The sequence below is a fragment of the Pituophis catenifer genome, unplaced genomic scaffold (assembly GCF_029215685.1).
Source record: "Pituophis catenifer annectens isolate HBS135680 unplaced genomic scaffold, rPitCat1.0.hap2 SCAF_2, whole genome shotgun sequence".
In the NCBI taxonomy this organism is placed as follows: Eukaryota; Metazoa; Chordata; class Lepidosauria; order Squamata; family Colubridae; genus Pituophis; species Pituophis catenifer.
This window is the reverse complement of record NW_027256882.1, coordinates 194,781,376-194,801,280: the sequence shown is the minus strand read 5'-3', so window position 1 is coordinate 194,801,280 and position 19,905 is coordinate 194,781,376. Positions and strand designations below refer to the sequence as shown.

The window sequence follows — 19,905 nt, the reverse complement described above, 5'->3', positions numbered from 1 at the left end:
GTGAGGGAAAGATGGAAGAAACATTTGTGGCTTCATCAACAGGGGAAGGCATGGAGGTGATCAACATGGCTGAGAGTGAGGACTCCCAACAGCTTGGGAATACGGCAGTAAAGGACATCTTGCTGGACTTAATCATCTCTCTGAACACTGCCAGTGTCATGCTCTTTTTTTTATGCGTGACATAGAGCCAGAAGTCTTAGCAATGGTAATGGATGAAGACAACCTGAACATCTACTTCTGCTTCATGATTGCCTACTAAGCTGTGACCATCACTCAGACCCAGGGACCTCAGTACCAACTAAGCATGTCTCCACACCATGGCCCCTGAAAGGAGCAATAAACCTTCTAACCAAAGCTTGTAGGATGTGTTCTAAGCCAGAAATATGAATTCTGATCCTCACTGTTTTGCTCATTCTTAGATGTGGGTCCCTTTAGGTCTTCTTGGGCTTTAGAAGCTTTTTAGGTAAACAGATAATCCCTCTGTAATTTTTCTTCCTGGTGCCCAGGACCATCAAATCAACAACTGTGAATAGAAAACTCTGTATCAGAGAGTAAAAAGAAATCAATCTGGACATTTCCTACATATCTTAGTTTTCTATGCATAATTCCTTTTCAGAAGAGGACCTCAGTCATTCCTTCTTTAATTTGAAATGGTGTCCACAAAAGACATAAAAGCCCTTGTTTTTCACACCTGAAAAATAACTTGGTTTTATTTTTAGAATTATCCTCCAGCTGAGGAAAACGAGAGGTTTTCCTCAGCATGGTTACAGGTGTTTAATCTTCTCTTAGGCTTCACCTCCCAGCTGATTATCTAGCAGCCTACCAGCAGGCACATAGTTCCTCCCTTTGTAAGATTTTAAACAGCCAGCAATCCCCTGTCTAAATTCTGGCCATTTAAGGTCAGGCTGTATGGAGAAGATGAGCAGCATCAGAGAGGTAGGTTTCACTGGCACTATGCTATGGAGAAAAAACCTGATCCTTTCCACCTGCACGGCAATGAGACCTCTATGTGCTGTTTTTAAAGTGTGTGTTAGGAGGGAGACACATGTGAACTACAACTGCATATTTAATGTATCCTTGTGCAAGCATTTTTAACATACCACAGAGGCAACATTTTTTACAGGATGTTGCCGCTTCCTACGCTTAATCCTTGGAAGCACCAAATGAACCTTAGAGAAATTGTGATCTCCTCCACAGGGGGCTCTGATTCTTGTTATGCTTCATGGCACCATTGGGGGACGGGACCCAGAGCTGTTTTTCTACCTTGTTATGATGTGGTGAATACACGTAAGATTCTGAACTTTAAATGTTCAGAATCTTTAAATGTAAATGGTCTCCCAGTGTTTGCTGTTCTGCTGCTTTAGTTATTTCTCTGTTTTCTCTGAAAAGCATAGTGCCTGTTGTATAGATTGGCAACACTATTTTTTTTTCATATTGTGCTGTACTGCTCTTAGACTTCAATAAAGAGAAAGAGATATTGTACTATTACAAACAACGTCAATTTAATTGTGATTCAGTCTTGTGCTTTTACAAGTACACATTGGTCTGTTAAACTGGAAGAAAACTTTTCAGTGCTTTTGTTTCAATAGTCAAATTTAATAAGGAGCAAGAGGCACTTAACTGTGAAGTTCTGCATTAATATATTGAAATAATCGGGAAGTGTGTTTAAAAATGTTCCTGTTTCTTTGTGTGGCCAATGGGCAGGCTAACTTCCCAGGAGATTGAAATGTGCTTTTGACACCTAGGAGAAACATTCACATTCTCTGTGATTGGGTGGGGAGTGTTCCAATCACCTAGAATTTTAATAATTTTTCAATGGAAGTCACATGCATTGTAATGGGCTTTCTCGCCCATGAATCAATATTGATTATGCTTCTCTCTGTAGTAATATTGCAGTAATACTACTGAGTTGTAAAGAGAAGTGCATTACACTTCTGGTTAATTAATTAGCTTTCAAGAACCATCTTGATATAAATTTCATTTTTTTAAAAAAAGAAATCTTGTTGATAGAAAATCAGTAAAGAGCACCAAGTAACAATAGCTGTGACATTTAAGCAGTTATGCTAGAACAAAGGATGTGTTCTAATATATTCTGCTATAATATGCAACTCATTCCTCATGTTCTACTGGATATCCATTTAAATCAGAAATGGTCAAATGTCTATGTTTTTAGGGCATCAGTGTCAAACTCACGGCGTCATGTTGCCATCATGTGATGTTTTGTGACCTTTTTTTTCTCTTCGTGGTGCTGGGGTGGGCGTGGCCTGTGCGTGATGCATCCAGCCCATGGGCCACCAGTTTGACACCTCTGTAGGGCTGCACTCATCTGAAGAATGGCACATCAGTGCCTAATTTACACAGCCTGTTCTGGAAAATAGTATCATCTTCGTGTAAAAAGCCAAAGAGACAAGCTATTTCATTTTTGGCTCTTTGTTCCATTCTGTGTCTCTCAGGCTCTGCTTCTGTTGCTGCAGACATAACAAATCCCTTTGCAACTTTCAACCGTTGTTGGCTCTGCTCTTATGCACTACATTGATTTTGTTATTTCTAGCCCAAAAGTATGGTCCTCATAATAGTATGTACACATCTGTAAATGTTAAGTTAAATAGGATTTCACTTGGAAGAATGAGCAAAAAATTCTTAAAAGATGGCTATGAAAAACACATTAGCAGTTGCCATATTCCTTTTCTCAGAAAAGGTCTGAGGTAGCAATCAACAGTATTAATATGAAATATGTATGATCTTTTTAAGTGATGAAAAATTAGTAGATCTTCAATGGGCCAAGTATATTGACATCAGAGTGTTTAGCCTAATTCATCAAGCTATTACTTAGTCACCTCAGTGTTTGGCCTCCAAGTGAAAGAATGATGAGAAAAACCATATTTTTCTATGGCTGCAGGTAGATAAAGCAAATATCAGATTATATTGTGTAATATAAATAATAAAGGAAAATAACCTATAATCAATATGTACATTTATTTAAGATTAATTCAGGTTTTAAAAAAGCATAACTTACAGCATGAACTGAAGCATCAACTGATTGATAAACTATGGTTTTATAGCTGGGAGTCAGAATTAGAAATTGTAATCTAAAAATCACAATTGGAAGTGGTTTTTGCAATCTAGGAAGTATACAAACTATATTGTGATATGTTTTATGAACTAAAACATAGCTGTGTTTACTGCTTTGTCTTCGGGGGCTACATCATGAAGAAAAACAACATGTTTACTTATGGTTATTTGGGGACCATTTAGAACATCAAGCTATGACTTTGATAGCCATATTCTCTGTACAAAAAGCTCTTGAATTAATAGGAAATTATCATGTAAAGGAGCAAGAATGGATTTTTCTTGCACAATTATGTTTGTTTAGTTTTGCATGGCAAGTCAGCCATTATCTTCATTCTGAATTGGTTCAACCCAAACACAAATTTCTCACATTGATCACAGATTGAATTTTGACTGACATGCGTGCTTTGGCAGATATTGAATATTTAGGTTTCTCATCTCAGAGCTTCAAGTTTCGCTTTTCCAATTCTCAGATAGAGTCTTTCTTTTGTCTGATTACAAAATGCTTTTTACAAAATGCTTTTAAAAAGTAGTAGGGAAGTTCCAGAGTGTGGAATGTTCTCTCCTTTTCCATCTTGATAAATGGATGGAAACTTCTTTCACGTTGACAACTGGAGAGTAGGGGAAGAAGCACTGTATCATGAAGGAATGGAATATAGCCTTGCAACAAGCATGATCAACATACTGAGTCATGACTTTATAGCTCCAATCTTTGTGTCTTCTGCATTAACTGTCCCATGTGCTCTTGAGGTCATCTCACCAGATGTGGCACTTAAGAGCTGGATTCATTGGCGATTCGCTTGGACATTGGAAATGTCTAGAGAAATCCTGGCTGTTGCTTAAAGAACCAAGCACACGAATAGGAGAGGGGCTGTGAGGATCCCTCTGTAAGAAGGCTTGCAGACTTTCCAGGCTCTGGTGCCCACACATTGCCTGTGGAAAACATGCAGTTGTAAATATTGAGTAGCAAGATTAAAGCAAGTCATTTTTCCATATAGTCTCTTATACCTCTGTTTCCAAACATTCAGTTCCAGGTTGGAGAAGAAAGTTAGCATAGAGAAGCAGCAAACCAAATAACTGCATCCTAATACAAATATTGAGAGAAAAAGCCACTCATGTTGGAGAACTTTTGAGAACAGAGAAAAGGTATGCAGAGAAAAAAAAATGGCATATATTCCCTCATAATATTTATGGCCATAAAGTAGATGGCATTATTACTTATCATCATTATGTTCATCATTAGTATCAATCACTAATACAGATTTCCTTCTATGGGTACTTAACTCCTGTCTGATTCAATAACATGGATACATGAACCCCCCAATTTGGCCCAGTTTGTGTACATCACATGACATGCTATTAGATCTTTCTCAAGCCAATTTTGCAGCTTGTTGATCTGTGTGGTTCAAACAGAAGAAGATCCTTTGAAAGCAAAGAGGAAGAGCACTGGTATTCTTCTCCTGTAACTAGCATCATATTTTCATGGTACAGTTATTGAGCTACAGATGTTCCTGATATCACTTAAGGGAAAAGAGCTACACAATATTCCAAGAAAATGTAAAAGCAGTCGGTAAAGTTGTAAAAATATAAAGAACTGAGTAGCAAACTAAAATCATCGGGCAAAAAAAATGAAGGATGAATTACATGGGCAAAGCTGACAAAGAAGAGTTGATGGTGTGAGAGTCCAAGCTTAGGTAAATTTGTTACCCCTCTGTGCTTTGCAAACCAGTTTTCATAAGCCTGTGAGGGAAAGAAAGAAAGAAAGAAAATAAATAAATGCATTTTATATTTTGGGATATGATGTTAAATGAGAAAATAATAATGCAGGCATGGCAACTTTTGGAGGGTAGGATCTTGCTTTTTTTTAAAAAAGGAACCGTAGTTAGGGGAAGAATCCCTCTGACCATCTTCAAAAGTTGGAAGTGAGGGGACACTTTTGCAGTGATTCGCCTCCTTTTTCCAGAACCGTTTTTAATCTGATATCAGAGTCCCTGTTATGAAGCGTACCAAGACTCAATTCTCTCTCCCCTCCTATTTGCTGGGGAAGGTCATTCATCCACATGGTGCTGGTAATATCCTTATGGTACTCAGGTGTATATCTCAAGCCTGGCCTGAACAGGAGATGCGGTGAAGGTGTTATTTAAGTGTTTGGAGGCTGTAAGGATCTGGATTGGAAAGAACAAACTCAAGCTTAATCTCAGCAGGTTGAAATGGCTTCCTTTGAGTTCAGAAACCAACTCGGTTTGGAAACATCTCTGCCTTGTTTCTAGTTAGGGTGACACCCGAACACCGAGAGTTGAGTTCTTACTCCACTGTAAGATTGATATTATTTTGGCTTGATTTTTCCTTGATGTGATACAAATGATTTATACATTTATTGTTCTATTTTATAACTACATTTTGTTACCTGGGTTGTTGGGTAAACTGCTTAGAGGTGATTTATGACAAAAGTGGCATATAAGCATATGAAACAAATACATAACATGTGAATAAATACATTAAAATACTTGTCCTTTGTGTTTCTATTTTATTGGATTTCTTGCCCCAAATGGAAGTAATACTCCTGTTATTTAATATTTTATTATTACAATTTCAGTGGCATGATCTTGGCTAACATCTAAGGTTACCAAATAAAATCTGGGGGCTGTAATGAAACATTGCAATATATTGTATCCCCAATGGTTAGGTTAATCATGTAATGAGAGGTTAAACAATAGTGGTTCTAGGTTATTCTTTCCTTGGTGTTTCTGCTAATATGACTCATGTACATTGCTTTGTTTCATGGTCTAGCTCTTAGCTGACCCTTTGATAACAAATAGATAATCATTCCAGAGATCTTTGCGTACTGCAAAAATATCTGTTATGATTTCTCCTTCTCCTTAAATAATCCAATGGCTGAGTGAGCCTTTTATGGCATTTTAAAATTAGCAACATGGTTCCTATGAGTCTGGGGAAGAGAACAGCTTGTACAAAGTGGTTGTCACTTTGGCCAAAAGGCCTCTACACAACTTTCTTGTCTTAATACTTTGTTCCTCACTGAGTCTTGAGGGAAGCAACATCGCTGAGCAAGAAAGGAAAACTTTGCTGGGATTTTTGCAAAAATATACAGACATCAAGGTTACAGGGTCAGTTGCAGCACTTAACCAAATGCACATCTAGCAGCAAAATCATATGGGTTTTTTGCACATTATGTGTGAAATACATTCTATTGCTCATTTAAATGTATTGTATATAAACCTAATCAATCTGCTGGTCAAATCAACTTTTTAAAAATGTAATTACTATGCATTGCTTTGTGCAATGTATTTTTCTATAGTTATTGCAGTTTGCCTTTCCATAATTAGTTTCAATTAAAATCTCAGAGATGCTGTCCCTAGCTATTTCTTCTTTTTTTAAAAAAAAGGTGGGGGGATTTTGGCATTATTCCTTCACATGCATTCATGTGGATTTTGTATTGAGTTCCCATGGACACTACAGATAGTCCTCAATTTACAATCGTAACGGAGCATGCTCATTATGGTCATAAGTCATGACGATCAAAAAAATGGGTCACCAATAACCCGGACCCATCATTAGGCAAACCAAATGTTTGCTATGGACCAGTTTTACCGAAAACTGGAAGTAAGTGTTCATTTTCAGCAAAAACATCATAAAATGTGATCATCCGACTGCAGGACACTGCAAATGGTCATAAGGACTACCTGTATAAAGTTCAGTTCATTATGCTAGGATCGGTACTAATTTGTCAATTGCAAATGAAGTCAGTTTGTTTGAAAGGGAAGCCCTAGTCAATTTCTCTATATGATTTGATTCAGATACCTGGTAAGCAATGGCAAGCCCTTCAGTGTCAGCTAAATTCTCCAGGAGTGTGAAGGAGCCATTGATGCTATGGCCCTTTAGGGAGTAGTTCCCATATTGTTTCACCAGACAATCTTTATCTTCTGCTGGTATATTCATGCCACAAGTAGAACAGTTCTCGGGTGACACTGTAAACAAAGGAAAAAAACTCCAGAAAGAAAGTCATGTGTGATAATGGATCTCATCAGCCACTGTAACTCTCTTATGTTTATAGAGTTCCATTAAACAAAATTTCCCTCCTCAAAGCCCTCCTTGAAGCTGTAATGACTAAATATTGCTTCAGTTGGTAGCACTTGATTGTTGTGAAAGTATGTGCAGATGTCTGGAATTATGGGGGTTATATTATAGGTTATGGGGTTAAGATGGTCTTCTAATCTACTTTTTACCAGTCTGAAACAATTAAAGAATATTTCATAACATTTATATTTTCGTGCCATGCCATATGCCGAGGCTTGTATCCATTTCTCCCTAAATTAAATCAGCATTAATATAAATTGCTCACAGATTTTCCTTCAACATAAGGAAAAAAATACCTTTAGCTCCAATACATTTTGTGATATAGGCTTCATGGAATCTTTCTATGAAGATTCTTTAAAAAATGTAATTTATTTTCAGGCCATTTCATGATTTTTTTAACAAGAGGGTAATTCGCCTTTGAATGGAAAAAGGCAAAACTCTACAGGACTCCATGTTAGAATTCAATTGAAAGCAAGAGAAAGCAAAATGCCCAAAGCATTCATAACAAAATTGTAGCAGAATTAATTTACATCTCTAGAGTAGTAGCTCAATCTAATATGAGTTCGGGGCCCTTGGTTCCATTTAATTAAAATGGTTTGCATGCTATGGATAAAGGTACTTTTTCTGTCTGAGTTAACAATGCATATGGGGAAAGGATGTAACAAGCTGAACCCAAGATGTGTTCCTCCTTGAAGAATGGATATACCATATTGTTAAAGAAAAACACTTGAGCCCCGAAAGAACTAGATTTTTCAATGGAGATTTCAATATTGTACTAACCATGTTGTATGCTTAACAATTGGTTTGTTACAGGTAGTCCGTGATGTATGACCATAACTGAGCCTAAGATTTCTGTTGCTAAACAAGACAATTATTAAGTGAATTTTGCTCCATTTTATGACCTTTCTTGCCACAGTTGTTAAGTGAATCACTGTAGTTGTTAAGTTGGTAATACAGGTGTTAAGGGAATCTACCCATTTATTTTGCTTGTCAGGAAATCGCAACAGGTGATCACATGACCCCAGGACACTGCAACCGTCATGAATACATGCCAGTTGCCAAGCACCCAATTTCGTGACTGTGACAATGCTGCAGTTGTCATAAGTGTGAAAAGCTGTCATAAGTATTTTTTTTTTCAGTGTTATAAGTTGAAAGGATTACTAAACAAATAGTTGTAAATCAGGGACTATCTGTACTCTTTTAAACTGAAATTATTCATGTCACATCTATCCCATGTATTCAGTCACTGTTTCTTCTCAGCAAACCAACCTTGAATGTGCCAAAGGAAAGAAACGGAAGAAAAGCCCTCTTTCCCCCAACTCCAAAACCTGATCCCAAAACTAGATACTTGTGATTTTTTTTTTTTAAAAAAAAGTATGTGTCTGTAATTCTGTAGAGAAAAAAGGGATGGGATGGGGGAGTATCAGAGAAAAGGGGACAGAATTAAAAATGAGTGGCCAACAAAACATTTGCCATTAAAAAAAAATCATACCTCCCACCAGTGGTGAAATTCAGCTGGTTCTATCCGGCTCGGGCGAACCAGTAGCGCTGGTGGTGGGAGTCTCCGCCCACCTGCCCAGATATCATCATGTCCCGTTTTTGACCCTCTGCGCATGTGTGGAGGAGGTGCCCGCTCGCTATGCTCACGCACATGCTCACATTTGCGAACCGGTAGCGAAGATAAGTGAATTTCATCCCTGCCTCTCACCCACTAAGCCATTTGTGAAAGGCTTACAGCACCTGAATTTTCGATTCTGGTCTTACCAAATAAGGCCCTATAAATGCAGATAACAGGATGGTCAACATATTACTCATAATTTCTCAGAATACATACCATAATTATACAAGGAATGCAGTAGTTCATGTGCCATGAAAAAACCCATGACTCCAAAGTTGACAGCACTGGAAAAAAGACATGGGAGATCTTTTAAATTTCCATAGACTTGTTTTTATATAGATTTTTAGATATAAAATGTACCAAATAGGCTGGAGACTGTCAGCATCTGGATGGGGGAGAGGACAGACTGAACCCTGGCAAATCAGGGCTGTGGCTGATATAGCAAGGTTTTCTTGGCCATCAGAGCTACTCCTTGATGGGCTAGTACTACCCATCAGGGGCAGATTCAAGACTTGGGAATCCTGATGGGCTCACAACTCATGTTAGATCATGTTAGATCAACAGTTGGAAGCCAAAGCAAGTAGGGCTTCTACACAACTCTGATCGGTGTACCAACTGTGTCCTATGACCACCCATAATAGACTACTGTAATGTGCTCTACTTGTGGCTTCCCTTAAAGAATATTCAGAAACTGCAGTTGGTTTAAAATGCAGCAGCCCACATAATTTTGACAGACGGAGCACATAACACTGATTTTATGATTTTTTATTTTATTTTATGATTTTATGAAGTCTGCATTGTTTGCAAGTTGGTTTCTGGTCCACATTAAGGTGCTGGTTTTGACCTATAATGCCCTTCACGGTTTGGCACCAAGAGGCTTCAGGACCATGTTCTTCAGCCAGCTTTGGGAAAGTATCAATGGTTTTTATAGCTGTTTTGCCATTTTCCTTACCTGGGAAATTCAGTATGGAAGAGAGGATTACGAAACATCCCAGCAGGAAATACTACAGCATGGCGCCGCAGTGAGTAGTAGGAATGGACAGTCCAAGGAAACACTTCCCAACTGAAATGGAGGGAAAAATCACAGCAAAGGAAGGAAATAATTGCTTTCGTTGGAACTCTCTCATTTTTGCTGGTATATGTTCTCACATTTATAGCAATGCCAACTTCTTCACAGTTTTAGGCTTCCAAATTACTTGACCTTTTCATCAGAGTGGCACCAATGTGTTAGCAATCTGCTGATTCAAATGTATTTCTTGAGTCTGGTTTGTCTTCAGACAGAAACAACTTACATTTTTAGTCTCTATCTTTTTTTTTAACTTTATCATTTACGTATGTATATTATGCTGGTGTGTGGTACATATTATTATCATTATTATCACCCTCTGGCTGAATCGATCCATTGTAGAATGAAGGCCTGCTCAATGAATTTATGGGACGTAATCAACCACATCTGTCCAGTGCAAATTGGCAAATCTACATTTACTGAGATGAAGTGGTTGTCCCAAAGTCATCCAGCTGGCTTCTGTACCCAAGAAAAGACTAGAACTTTAGTCTCCCCATTCCTAGTACAGAGAGAGAGAGAGAGACAGACAGACAGACAGACAGACAGACAGAATACATAGATGAAGGCAAGTTTCAAAAATAAGTCTTAATTCAATTGTTGTATACAGGGGTACATCCAGTGGTGAAATCCATTTTTTTTTACTACCGGTTCTGTGGACGTGGGTTTGTGGGTGTGGCAGGGGAAGGGTACTGCAAAAGAGTTCAGGTAATAGTAATAGTAAGCAATTCTGAACTTTTCTAAAATGTCTAATCATATAGATCAAACTGGAAGCCAAGGAGAGCAAACCTGTACAACAACAGCAGAAGAGGATGTAGGAAACCAAGATATTAGTTTATTCATTTGGTAAGAAAAACATACCTGTCATGCAGATGGGGATTGACAAGTCTGAGCAAGACCTTCTTCTTTGGAGAGTTTAGGCAGGCAACCACATTGTGGAAAAAATTATTCTCATCAATCTTCAGCTGAACAAAGTAGCAAACAATAATTTTAGGAATGGGAGTTCAATGACAATTAATGTTTGGCAAAGACAATAAATATTATTTTTCATTTTGTTCTCTTGATTCTACCTAGGTTTCACTCTGTTAAATAATTAAGTATAAATTATGTTGGGTATTTAATTCTTCCGACTCTCCCCTGAAATTCTAAGCTTCTATCAACAGGTCATAAATCTGTAGCTCTACAAAGGCACAATCATTTGGCAGATGAGAGTTTCATTATATACTGCCTGCCTATTAAATAATATTTGTCGCTCCCCCATCACTTTCATGGAACTGCTGCAGGAAATAAGGCAATTACTCCTTTCCTCTGCAGCTGCAATTTGACAAAAAATTTACTGTGTCCTCCTTTCCCATATGCTGCCCTTCCACACAAGCAAGCGTAACTATGAATTATTAAGACAAAACAAAGAAACAGATGACAACCCATAGGTGTAACACATTTAACGTGCAGTAGATTTACGGATGACTATTCAATCTATTGCTGATAGTTTAAAAGTTACCAACTTTATTTGTAAAATTGAAAACTGGGCAGTTTTATTTCAAGAGCTACCTGAGATAGGAGTATTTATGAGCAGAGATCAGCTGTGTCAAACTGGGAGGCATAGAGCAGGATCGTCAAACCCTCATTCCTTTTTAGATGCCTACAAGAGCAAGGACCTGGCCATCCTTGCTGTTTTGATATTGTTGACTCTCTTGGCAGTGTCCCGTGATCTGGGGAGAGCCCATGAGGTAGTGTCCATATCTTTGATTCAATCCCTAGTATTTGAAACTGTAGGAGAGCAACAAATACACTTTTCTGTGTCTTAAGACCCATCCTTCAGTGGAAGAAATAAAGACATTTGAAGCCAAATCACAAATGGTGCTTAACTTTTACCTCTTGATACTCATTGTCAATTTTGTTTGTTTGGAGCATGGTTTCTGGATAGCCAATCTCCACTTGGAGGCTATAAATCTAAAAATAGGAAAATAAAGATTAGTTGTTTACTCTGGACCTATGACATGATGGAAAAAGGACTATTGGAATTGGTACGTAAACAAGGGACTCCTTCAGAAAAGACTTGAGTATTACTTACAGTATGATTTCCCCTGCTTATAACTCTTGTATTCATTCACTAATGTAAGTAAACCAAATGTCCTACAAAGCAGGCCACAGTCAAAGACCATTAAAGATTGAATGGGAAATTTTCTAGTCTATGCCTGGAATTAGACTGATAAATTTCATGACTATATAACCTTAATCTTGAAGGTAAAGGTTGCATTGACAATATTACCAAGTGTTACAGAAACAAAGATAATATTTCTGACTGGTAAGTGCTGGAATAAATACCGACTTCTCAGAAATGCCCAAGCTCTGGCTCGTATACCTGGTTTTGAAGTCTCTGAGCTGGAGAATACATTCCCTAGGTATAAATTCTATTATAGTAATCCATTCCCATTCCCTAACCAAACAAGCATCACAATAGATGAACATACCTTCTTCTTGGCTGTTTGACGGGATTGGGAGTCCATCCAATTAACTTGATCCAGATGGTTGTTAATGGCATCCCGTATCTCAGAAAAAATCTCTTCTGCCTGGCCAGAGAAAGGAAAGAGAGTCCCAGAAGTAGGGAAGCATTTCACCTGTTATTTGCCCATAAACCCTAAGACTAAACTGAACTTACTGAACTTTAAAAACAAGAAGTTGCATAGTAGATATGGAAGCATTCTTGAAAGGAATGGTTAAGGAGAAACTAAATCTAGCCACCCGCTGTAGATAATATTAAGTATGGTAATAGAATGCTGAAGAGCATATTTTATCTGATACTACTTTGTTTCCTTCCTGATGGAGCCCCCCTCCCCCTTATAACATAACAATATCTCCTGCCATTTCTAATGAAATCTAAGATTAGCTATGGATAGGCATGAAACATACCACATAAGCATATTAGTTTGAAAAGCACAAGAAAATATGGACTAATAAGTCAGTATCTGGTACTATTGAATACCTACGAGATCTTTGGCCTTCTGGGGGAAAATCTCCTGCACGACCATCTTCCCAAGTACAGGTCCAAAGAATGTGCAAGTGTCAATCAGGCATTTCCTCCATCGCTCAGTTCTTACCTGAAAATAATTAAAATTAAATTAAAACTTGAAGAAGTATGAAAAATGAATCTGGATCAAATGGGAGCATTTGCTCCAGAATATAGCTAAATGTGGTTGTAGATTAAAATCCACCACAAAAAAATTCCAGGATTTAAGTTGAAAAAAAAAATCATGGAAGAAGACAATGCAACCCACATGGGCATATACATGGAGTCCTGCTTGCCCTAAGGGAGGCTATTTCCTTCAATCAAAAAATGTATTTGATCTACAAACAATAATGTACTACTTCTGCCTCCTCCAATATGGCATAAAAACATCACCCGTCCTTCTGTAATGCATGAATCTGGAACAGCATTTCAATTTGGAGATCAGGAGCAGAGGGCTTACAAGGACAAGCCATGGGGGAAGTTTTCCTCCCTTTTGTAAAAATAAAATGTGACTGCTAGAAACTGCAACAACAGCCAGAAGACTGTGTCCCTTTCTGCAGCTTCAATGGTTGAGGCAGTATTGCTGAAGAAGCAATGATATTGCATCTGTGGCAATGGCCATGATTGTCATCATGAGCCTATCTCAGGAAGAAGCATTTACAAATCTGAAACATTATCAAGAAATAGAGGGGTTCACTAGGCCATCAACAGAAAGTTTTTGTCTAATTGTGGAACAACTCCAAAATGTAGTTGTTATTAGTAGCATTTGCCCTATTTGACTGGAAATCTACCACCAGACCATATTATTTTAAAAAAGAGGGGGAAAAATGTCCCTATCCTCTGTCCCCAATTTAATATTCGGAGAGGAAGAATCCCAAGGAGGTTATTGATGAGTTATATATTTCTTTTCTTTCATGCATTCTAGCACTCCCAAATTACAATGAAATTTGGATTAATGTTGTGTTGATTCTTAATGCAATAGAAAAAGAGAGTATAAGAAAAGCATTCTTACCATGTTCCCCGCCCTGCTATCCAGCATGTTTGCTAATTCTTGACGAGCTTTCTGGAATTGGCTGTCCAGGGCTGGGGAGAGTTTTTCAATTAGGCAAAGTATCATGTAGGCCTGCAATACATCTCTAAAATAAGAAAAAGAAAGGAACAAAATGTGATTTTTGTCCCTGTAATGGTATCGATCTTGAAAGGATAGTTCAGATTTTTATTGTATTGTAAATTTGATAAGAGTCCTCAGCAGGAAGTTATCTTACCTATATTAAAATCCAAACTACTATACTTCTGAGTATGTAAAAAGAAATACTTGCAGGTGAAAATCCTAAAATTACAGTGGGGATAGTCAGATTTGTAACTATGGCTATAAAAACAAGGTTTTTTAGTAACAAATCAATGTTGGCATTTTAAATGCATTATGTAAAAACTATTATAGATTATGTACCTTAATAATTGTTTGGGGCACAACAAACAATTGTGCCCCACAACCATATAAGGGGTTGTGTTATTGCTAGCCCTTCATGGAAAAAGAAAACATCAGACAAAAAAAGTGTTGTGGACAAAATGGTGAAATGACTTTTAAGTATGTACTGGTTAAGGACTGCAAGAAGATGTTTTAGACTAGAGTATACATGCAAGGCGGCCCACACATGAATTATGCAAAGTTCTATGAATACCAAACAGGAAAATTTCCTCTATGCATTTGGTGCAGAATGTAACTGTGAACATGAAGTAATCAATGTGGCCTCCTTTTTCAACTTCCATATATACAGTCTATTCAAAACAGTTTCTCCAGGTCTTGCTTTCCTAAGATGTAGAAGTGAAGTTACAGCATTCCACAAACTAGCAATGTCTTACCTCCGTTTTTGCCACTGCTCAATAAGTTGTGACATTCCTTTCAAATAATCCATGTCATGCACAGCAATTGGTTGAGACATGTTCAGCTGCACGGGATGGAAAGCTGCCTGAAGGCATGACAGCCAATCAATAGCAGGAGCCTTTTCCTAAAAATAGAATTGGACAGATGAAATGATGAAATCTCACCAAGAAGAGACACAACAAAATGCTTGCTTGGAAATTGAAGGGCATTCTAGTGTGAAGGCAGCGCAGAAAGGAGGAAAGAAGACACACACATACACACACAAAACATTCCTCAGAAATCAATAAAAAGACAATGCTATGATTTGGTGGAGGAAGCAAGACTGTACTACAAGTGGAAATAGGAAAAAGCCTGATTTTATGCATGATTTTGCATGTTCATAAATCTCATTGTTCCCATTTCAGTACATATGGCATTGGGCCCTGAATAAAAGTAGAATAAGATTCTGGCAAGATAGACACACTGTTGGTATGTGATTTCCAAGCCTAGTAAATGAGAGAATGGCCTATACTGGAAAGTACAGTATTCTCTTTGAAGAAGTAGAAAGAAGTAGATTTCAACTTCTTTCAGTGAAGATGGCTGCCGTGGGTCATCTACTTATTTCTGGCTCCTTATTGCCACAGTTTAGCCTTCTATTCTTTCAACTACGCCATTGCAATGTACTCTGCAGGGAGCGAATGTTAAAGATAAAGTGGGTGCAGAATGTTACTATTACAATAGGAACATTCAGTGAATCATTGATATTTCAAATTCCCTTTGTGTATTAATTTTAGATCACCTTTAAAAAATAATGTATCCTTTTAAATCAAGAAGAATTTCAAGTCCTCTTGGCACTAAAAAGTCATTTCATTATCCAGAATATCCTGGATTATTATTTTTTGTAATTTTCCAAAACTGCATTTGGAATTTAGACTTGCCCATTGTTTTAAACTTCTGGAAGTTAGTTAAGACTAAGAATTTCTAGAAAATGTTTGATAGTGGTCGTACTTTCTGGTTTTAGAAGAAATTAAATAATCCTTTGCTTTATTACCCTTATTATTTCTGTTACAAGATTTGTGACTATTTTATATATATACCATGGACATTTTCCATGAATAGATAGATATTTTGATTTCACAGTAACGTTGCAGCATTACTCTTAACCACTGAGATTTTTTTTATTGACTCAGCATTATATACTGTAAAGATCCAAACTACATATTTCTGGAAAGCTATATACAGACCTGTAGCTTCTTGATGGTAGTGTGGTGAAATAGCATCCTCTTCTCATGTCGCTGCTTCATGGGAGTAACAATCTTCTGGAGATTTGAGATAAAGGAGAATGCCATGGAAATATAGGTAGAAGTAGAATCTGTATGTCCACCCATCAACTCTTCTAGCTTCTTCAGGTACAAGTAATATGAACGTAAGACCTGCAAAATAAACCTTTCTTTCAACCAGAGTCAGTAGTTAAACTTGTTCTGAGCTATTTGCTCAGTTATGAGCTAGCTAAAATAATAATAATAAAAAAATCCACATACCCCACGCTTCTACTATTCATAAATACCTGTGAAGCTTCTGTTTAACTAATATATAAGGATTGGCCAGTAAATTTGAATCCATGAAGCAATACAGAGGTAATGTATGCATTATATATATGCATACATCAGCAGCACATTTTGGAGACCCCCCTAGGGTGGTACATGTAACCTCTCTGTTATGCGAGTTGCAATGGCTGCCCGTTCACTCCCAGTTCAATGTGTTGGTTATCATGTTTTGTTTTGTTGTACTTTAAAAACAAAACCAAAAAGAAAAATTTCCATTTTACAACAGTTCCGCATCAGTGTATATCCACAGTTTATGTTTTCCCTCCCCCCCCTACATATTCACATATTTATTTTTGTGGTTCCCTTATTACTCATATATTATATATACTACTCCTTACTTATTATACATCCATATGTTACTTTACATATATTATATATTTAATATCATTTTGTTGATGCTTCCTGATTTCTAGATCATCTCTATTATGTGTTTTCTTGTTCGTTATTCCTGTCCTCTAACCATTTGTACCATTTTTCCCATATTAAGTAATATTCCGTTTCATCTTTTCCTTTTATTTCTTTCGTCAATTTATCCATCTCCACACAGTCCAAAATTTTCACCTCTTCGTCTTTTGGTATGACATCATTTTTCCAATTTTTTGCATAGCTGCAGTTATAATATGTAGAATGAGATATTAAATTTCTTTATTATAATTTTTTGTGGGTATGCCAATAAAAATAGTTCTGGTTTCCAGGCTATATGTTGTTCAGTTATCTCTTCAAGCCACTTTTTAATTTTAGTCCAGTATTTTTTTGCTGTCATACAAGTCCACCATAGATGATAATATGTCCTGTATGATTTCTGACATTTCCAACAAATCAGTGATGAGTTTGGGAACATTTTAGCAAGCCTTGCTGGTGGAAGGTGCCATCTATAAAACATCTTGTACTGGTTTTCCTTGTAGGCCACTGACATTGTCAATTTCAAATTTATTTTCCAAAGTTTTTCCCATTTCTCCAAATCTATGCTATATCCAAAAAAATTTGCCCTGTTTATCATTGTTTCTTTAACCGCTTCTTCTTCTATTTTATATCTCAGTAAATATTTTCCTAATCAACTTTTCTTCCATTCCTTGTAAAATTCTGTCTAGTTCCTGCTGTTCTTTTTGAAATTCGTATAATTTTATATCTTTATTATATCTGTTCTGGATTTGCGTATATGTCCACCAATCTGTTGCAATATTTTCAGGATCAGACTCAATAAAGATAATAAGAATTAGAGATTTAAATATATTTCTCTTTAATAATAATAGGCATTCTATATTCGCTGAATATTCAAGATAGAAGCAAGGAAAATGGTGAGGGTGGCTCCTTATATATACAAGGGGTGGAGCCAGGAATGGGAGTGGTAAATTATGAATACATTAAAATCCAAAGAATAAGTTAACCCCTGATGTCCCATATATACATTATTTACACAATAGAGAATAAGGCATTTACATCTGACAAATCCCCCTCTAAATGCCGGTTCGCTATACAACACCAATTACATTCAGATTCAGGACAATATAATACATACAATTTAGAAGTTAAATATTTGTGCTGTTTAGAAGGTAAAGGCTTCGTTAATATGTCAGCTAATTGTTCAGAAGTATCACAATGTATTGCTTTGATGAACCCATCTTGAGATAATTGTCTCACGTGCTTAAATTTTATATCAATATGCCTGGACCTTTGTCCAATGGCATCGGATCTGGATATTTCAATGGCTGCTTTATTATCTTCATGCACAACAAAAGGTAATGCAGGTTTTTTCCAAACATCTGAGATCAAGTCATTGAACCATATAAGGTTATTTGCAGCTTTGGATAAACAAACATATTCCGCTTCTGTGGTTGAAGTGGCTACCAGTTCTTGTTTACCAGTGTACCAGTAAACTGGACAATCATTCAATAGAAAAATATAACCAGAAGTACTCTTTCTGCATGATGTATCACCAGCCCAATCTGCATCCGCATAACAGGTAATTTTTGGTTCTTTGTCATTATTAGGCTCTAATACTAAACAAAAATCTAATGTACTTTTCAAATATCTTAGAATACTTTTGACAGCTTCCCAATGATACATGGTTGGTTTGCTAACATATCTTGACAATAAATTGAGAGGTAATGCAATATCTGGTCTGGTCCAATTAGATATATAAAGGAGTGAGCCTATAACTGATCTGTAAAATGTATTATCTTTAAATTCAGGGGAAGACTCATCAGTGTTTCTAAGGAAATCAGTTTGCATAGGAGTGTCACAGGTTTTGGCATTGTTTAAATTACATTTGTTTAGAAGTTCAATGATCTTATCTTTCTGAGTAAGTTTGAATCCCCTTCTAGTTTTGTTAATTTGTACACCAAGGTATTTATTCACTTTACCTAGAGATTTCAACGAGAAATGTTCGTTTAACTTATTTACAAAGATTTCTCTGCTCTCTTTGTGTTTTCCTATATATAAAATATCATCCACATAAATTAATACAAATTCAATGTGATCATCACTCTTTTTTACAAAGAAACAGTTATCAGCAGTGGTAGCGTTGAAATCCATGGTCTTTAGTACTTTTACCAAGCAATCGTACCATCTCTTGCCAGATTGCTTTAATCCGTATAGACTCTTGTTTAATAACCAAATTTCATTCTTATTAGTGTATTGACTATGTGGTGCTCTTACATATATTTCCTTATCTAGTTTTGCGTGTAAATACGCAGTCTGTATGTCATATTGAAATACGTCCAGATTGAGTGCAGATGCTACTACTAGAGCAGTTTTAACACTCTCTGTCCTCACCGTGGGGGAGTATGTGTCAGTATAATCTTCTGGATATTTTTGTGCATAACCTTGTGCAACTAGTCTAGCCTTGTATAAAGTATTGCCTCCTTCTAGGTTCTTAATTTTATAAATCCACCTGGTACCTATAATTGTTTTATCCTTAGGTGCGATCGCAGGAGTGAATACATTTAATCCTTGCAAACTTTCCATCTCTTTTTTCATAGCTAGTTCCCATTTTTCTCTTTCTTCACGAGGGAGTTTTAATACTTCCTCATATGTATTAGGTGTTATTTGTTCTCCATTCATATGCATTATGTAATCTTTGTATTTACTTGGTATTTGATTTCTATTGTTTCTAATAGCTCTTTCAGGTTTGCTATGGTTGTCGTGCAAATATCTAGCTTCCTTTTTTGTTAATGTGTCTGTCTTTATTTTATGCTGACTATTTGTCCAAGTTTTGGTTTTGTTCTTATTTTTGTTAATGTTTTGATTTTCTATTGTCCCTTCCTCGCAAGATATCGCATCTTTGCATTTATTTGGAAATATTTCATTAAGGTGCAGTTTAGACCAATTGGCCTGCTCATGAAACACAGCTGTTCTGGAGACTATAAATTTGTTATTATTATCAACGAATCTGTACCCTTTGGTTCCAGTTTCATATCCCATAAATCTTAATCTTCTGGATACGTTTTCTCCCTTTCTCCTCAACTGCTTAGGTATGTGCACATCTGCAGTGACTCCAAATATGTGCATGTGTGCTAATTTAGGTTTCCTATTGTACATCACCTCATACGGTGTCTTATTCACAATACTGGACCAGGT

The 19,905-nt window shown here is 36.8% G+C and overlaps 1 protein-coding gene across 5 annotated transcripts in view; it reads right to left on the bottom strand.

Annotated features, from left to right (window-relative positions):
• Positions 1–2,957: 2,957 nt before the first annotated feature.
• KEL (Kell metallo-endopeptidase (Kell blood group)) overlaps positions 2,958–19,905 on the bottom strand; it is a 63,187-nt gene continuing 46,239 nt past the window's right edge. The window contains exons 7-19 of one of the 5 annotated variants that reach the window (XM_070938456.1): positions 15,964–16,152; positions 14,719–14,864; positions 13,868–13,991; positions 12,836–12,946; positions 12,320–12,418; positions 11,721–11,798; positions 10,707–10,810; positions 9,735–9,845; positions 8,999–9,066; positions 6,889–7,055; positions 4,714–4,809; positions 4,078–4,153; positions 3,914–4,002 (exon numbers count right to left, since the gene is read on the bottom strand). In XM_070938456.1, coding sequence (XP_070794557.1) covers positions 4,118–4,153; positions 4,714–4,809; positions 6,889–7,055; positions 8,999–9,066; positions 9,735–9,845; positions 10,707–10,810; positions 11,721–11,798; positions 12,320–12,418; positions 12,836–12,946; positions 13,868–13,991; positions 14,719–14,864; positions 15,964–16,152 — 1,329 coding nt within the window. In that variant the 3' untranslated portion in view covers positions 3,914–4,002; positions 4,078–4,117. Of the gene's footprint in view, positions 4,003–4,077; positions 4,154–4,713; positions 4,810–5,076; positions 5,235–6,888; positions 7,056–8,998; positions 9,067–9,734; positions 9,846–10,706; positions 10,811–11,720; positions 11,799–12,319; positions 12,419–12,835; positions 12,947–13,867; positions 13,992–14,718; positions 14,865–15,963; positions 16,153–19,905 lie in introns of those variants that run through there. The other 4 variants (XM_070938455.1, XR_011600069.1, XR_011600070.1 and 1 more) reach the window with 4 other exon arrangements.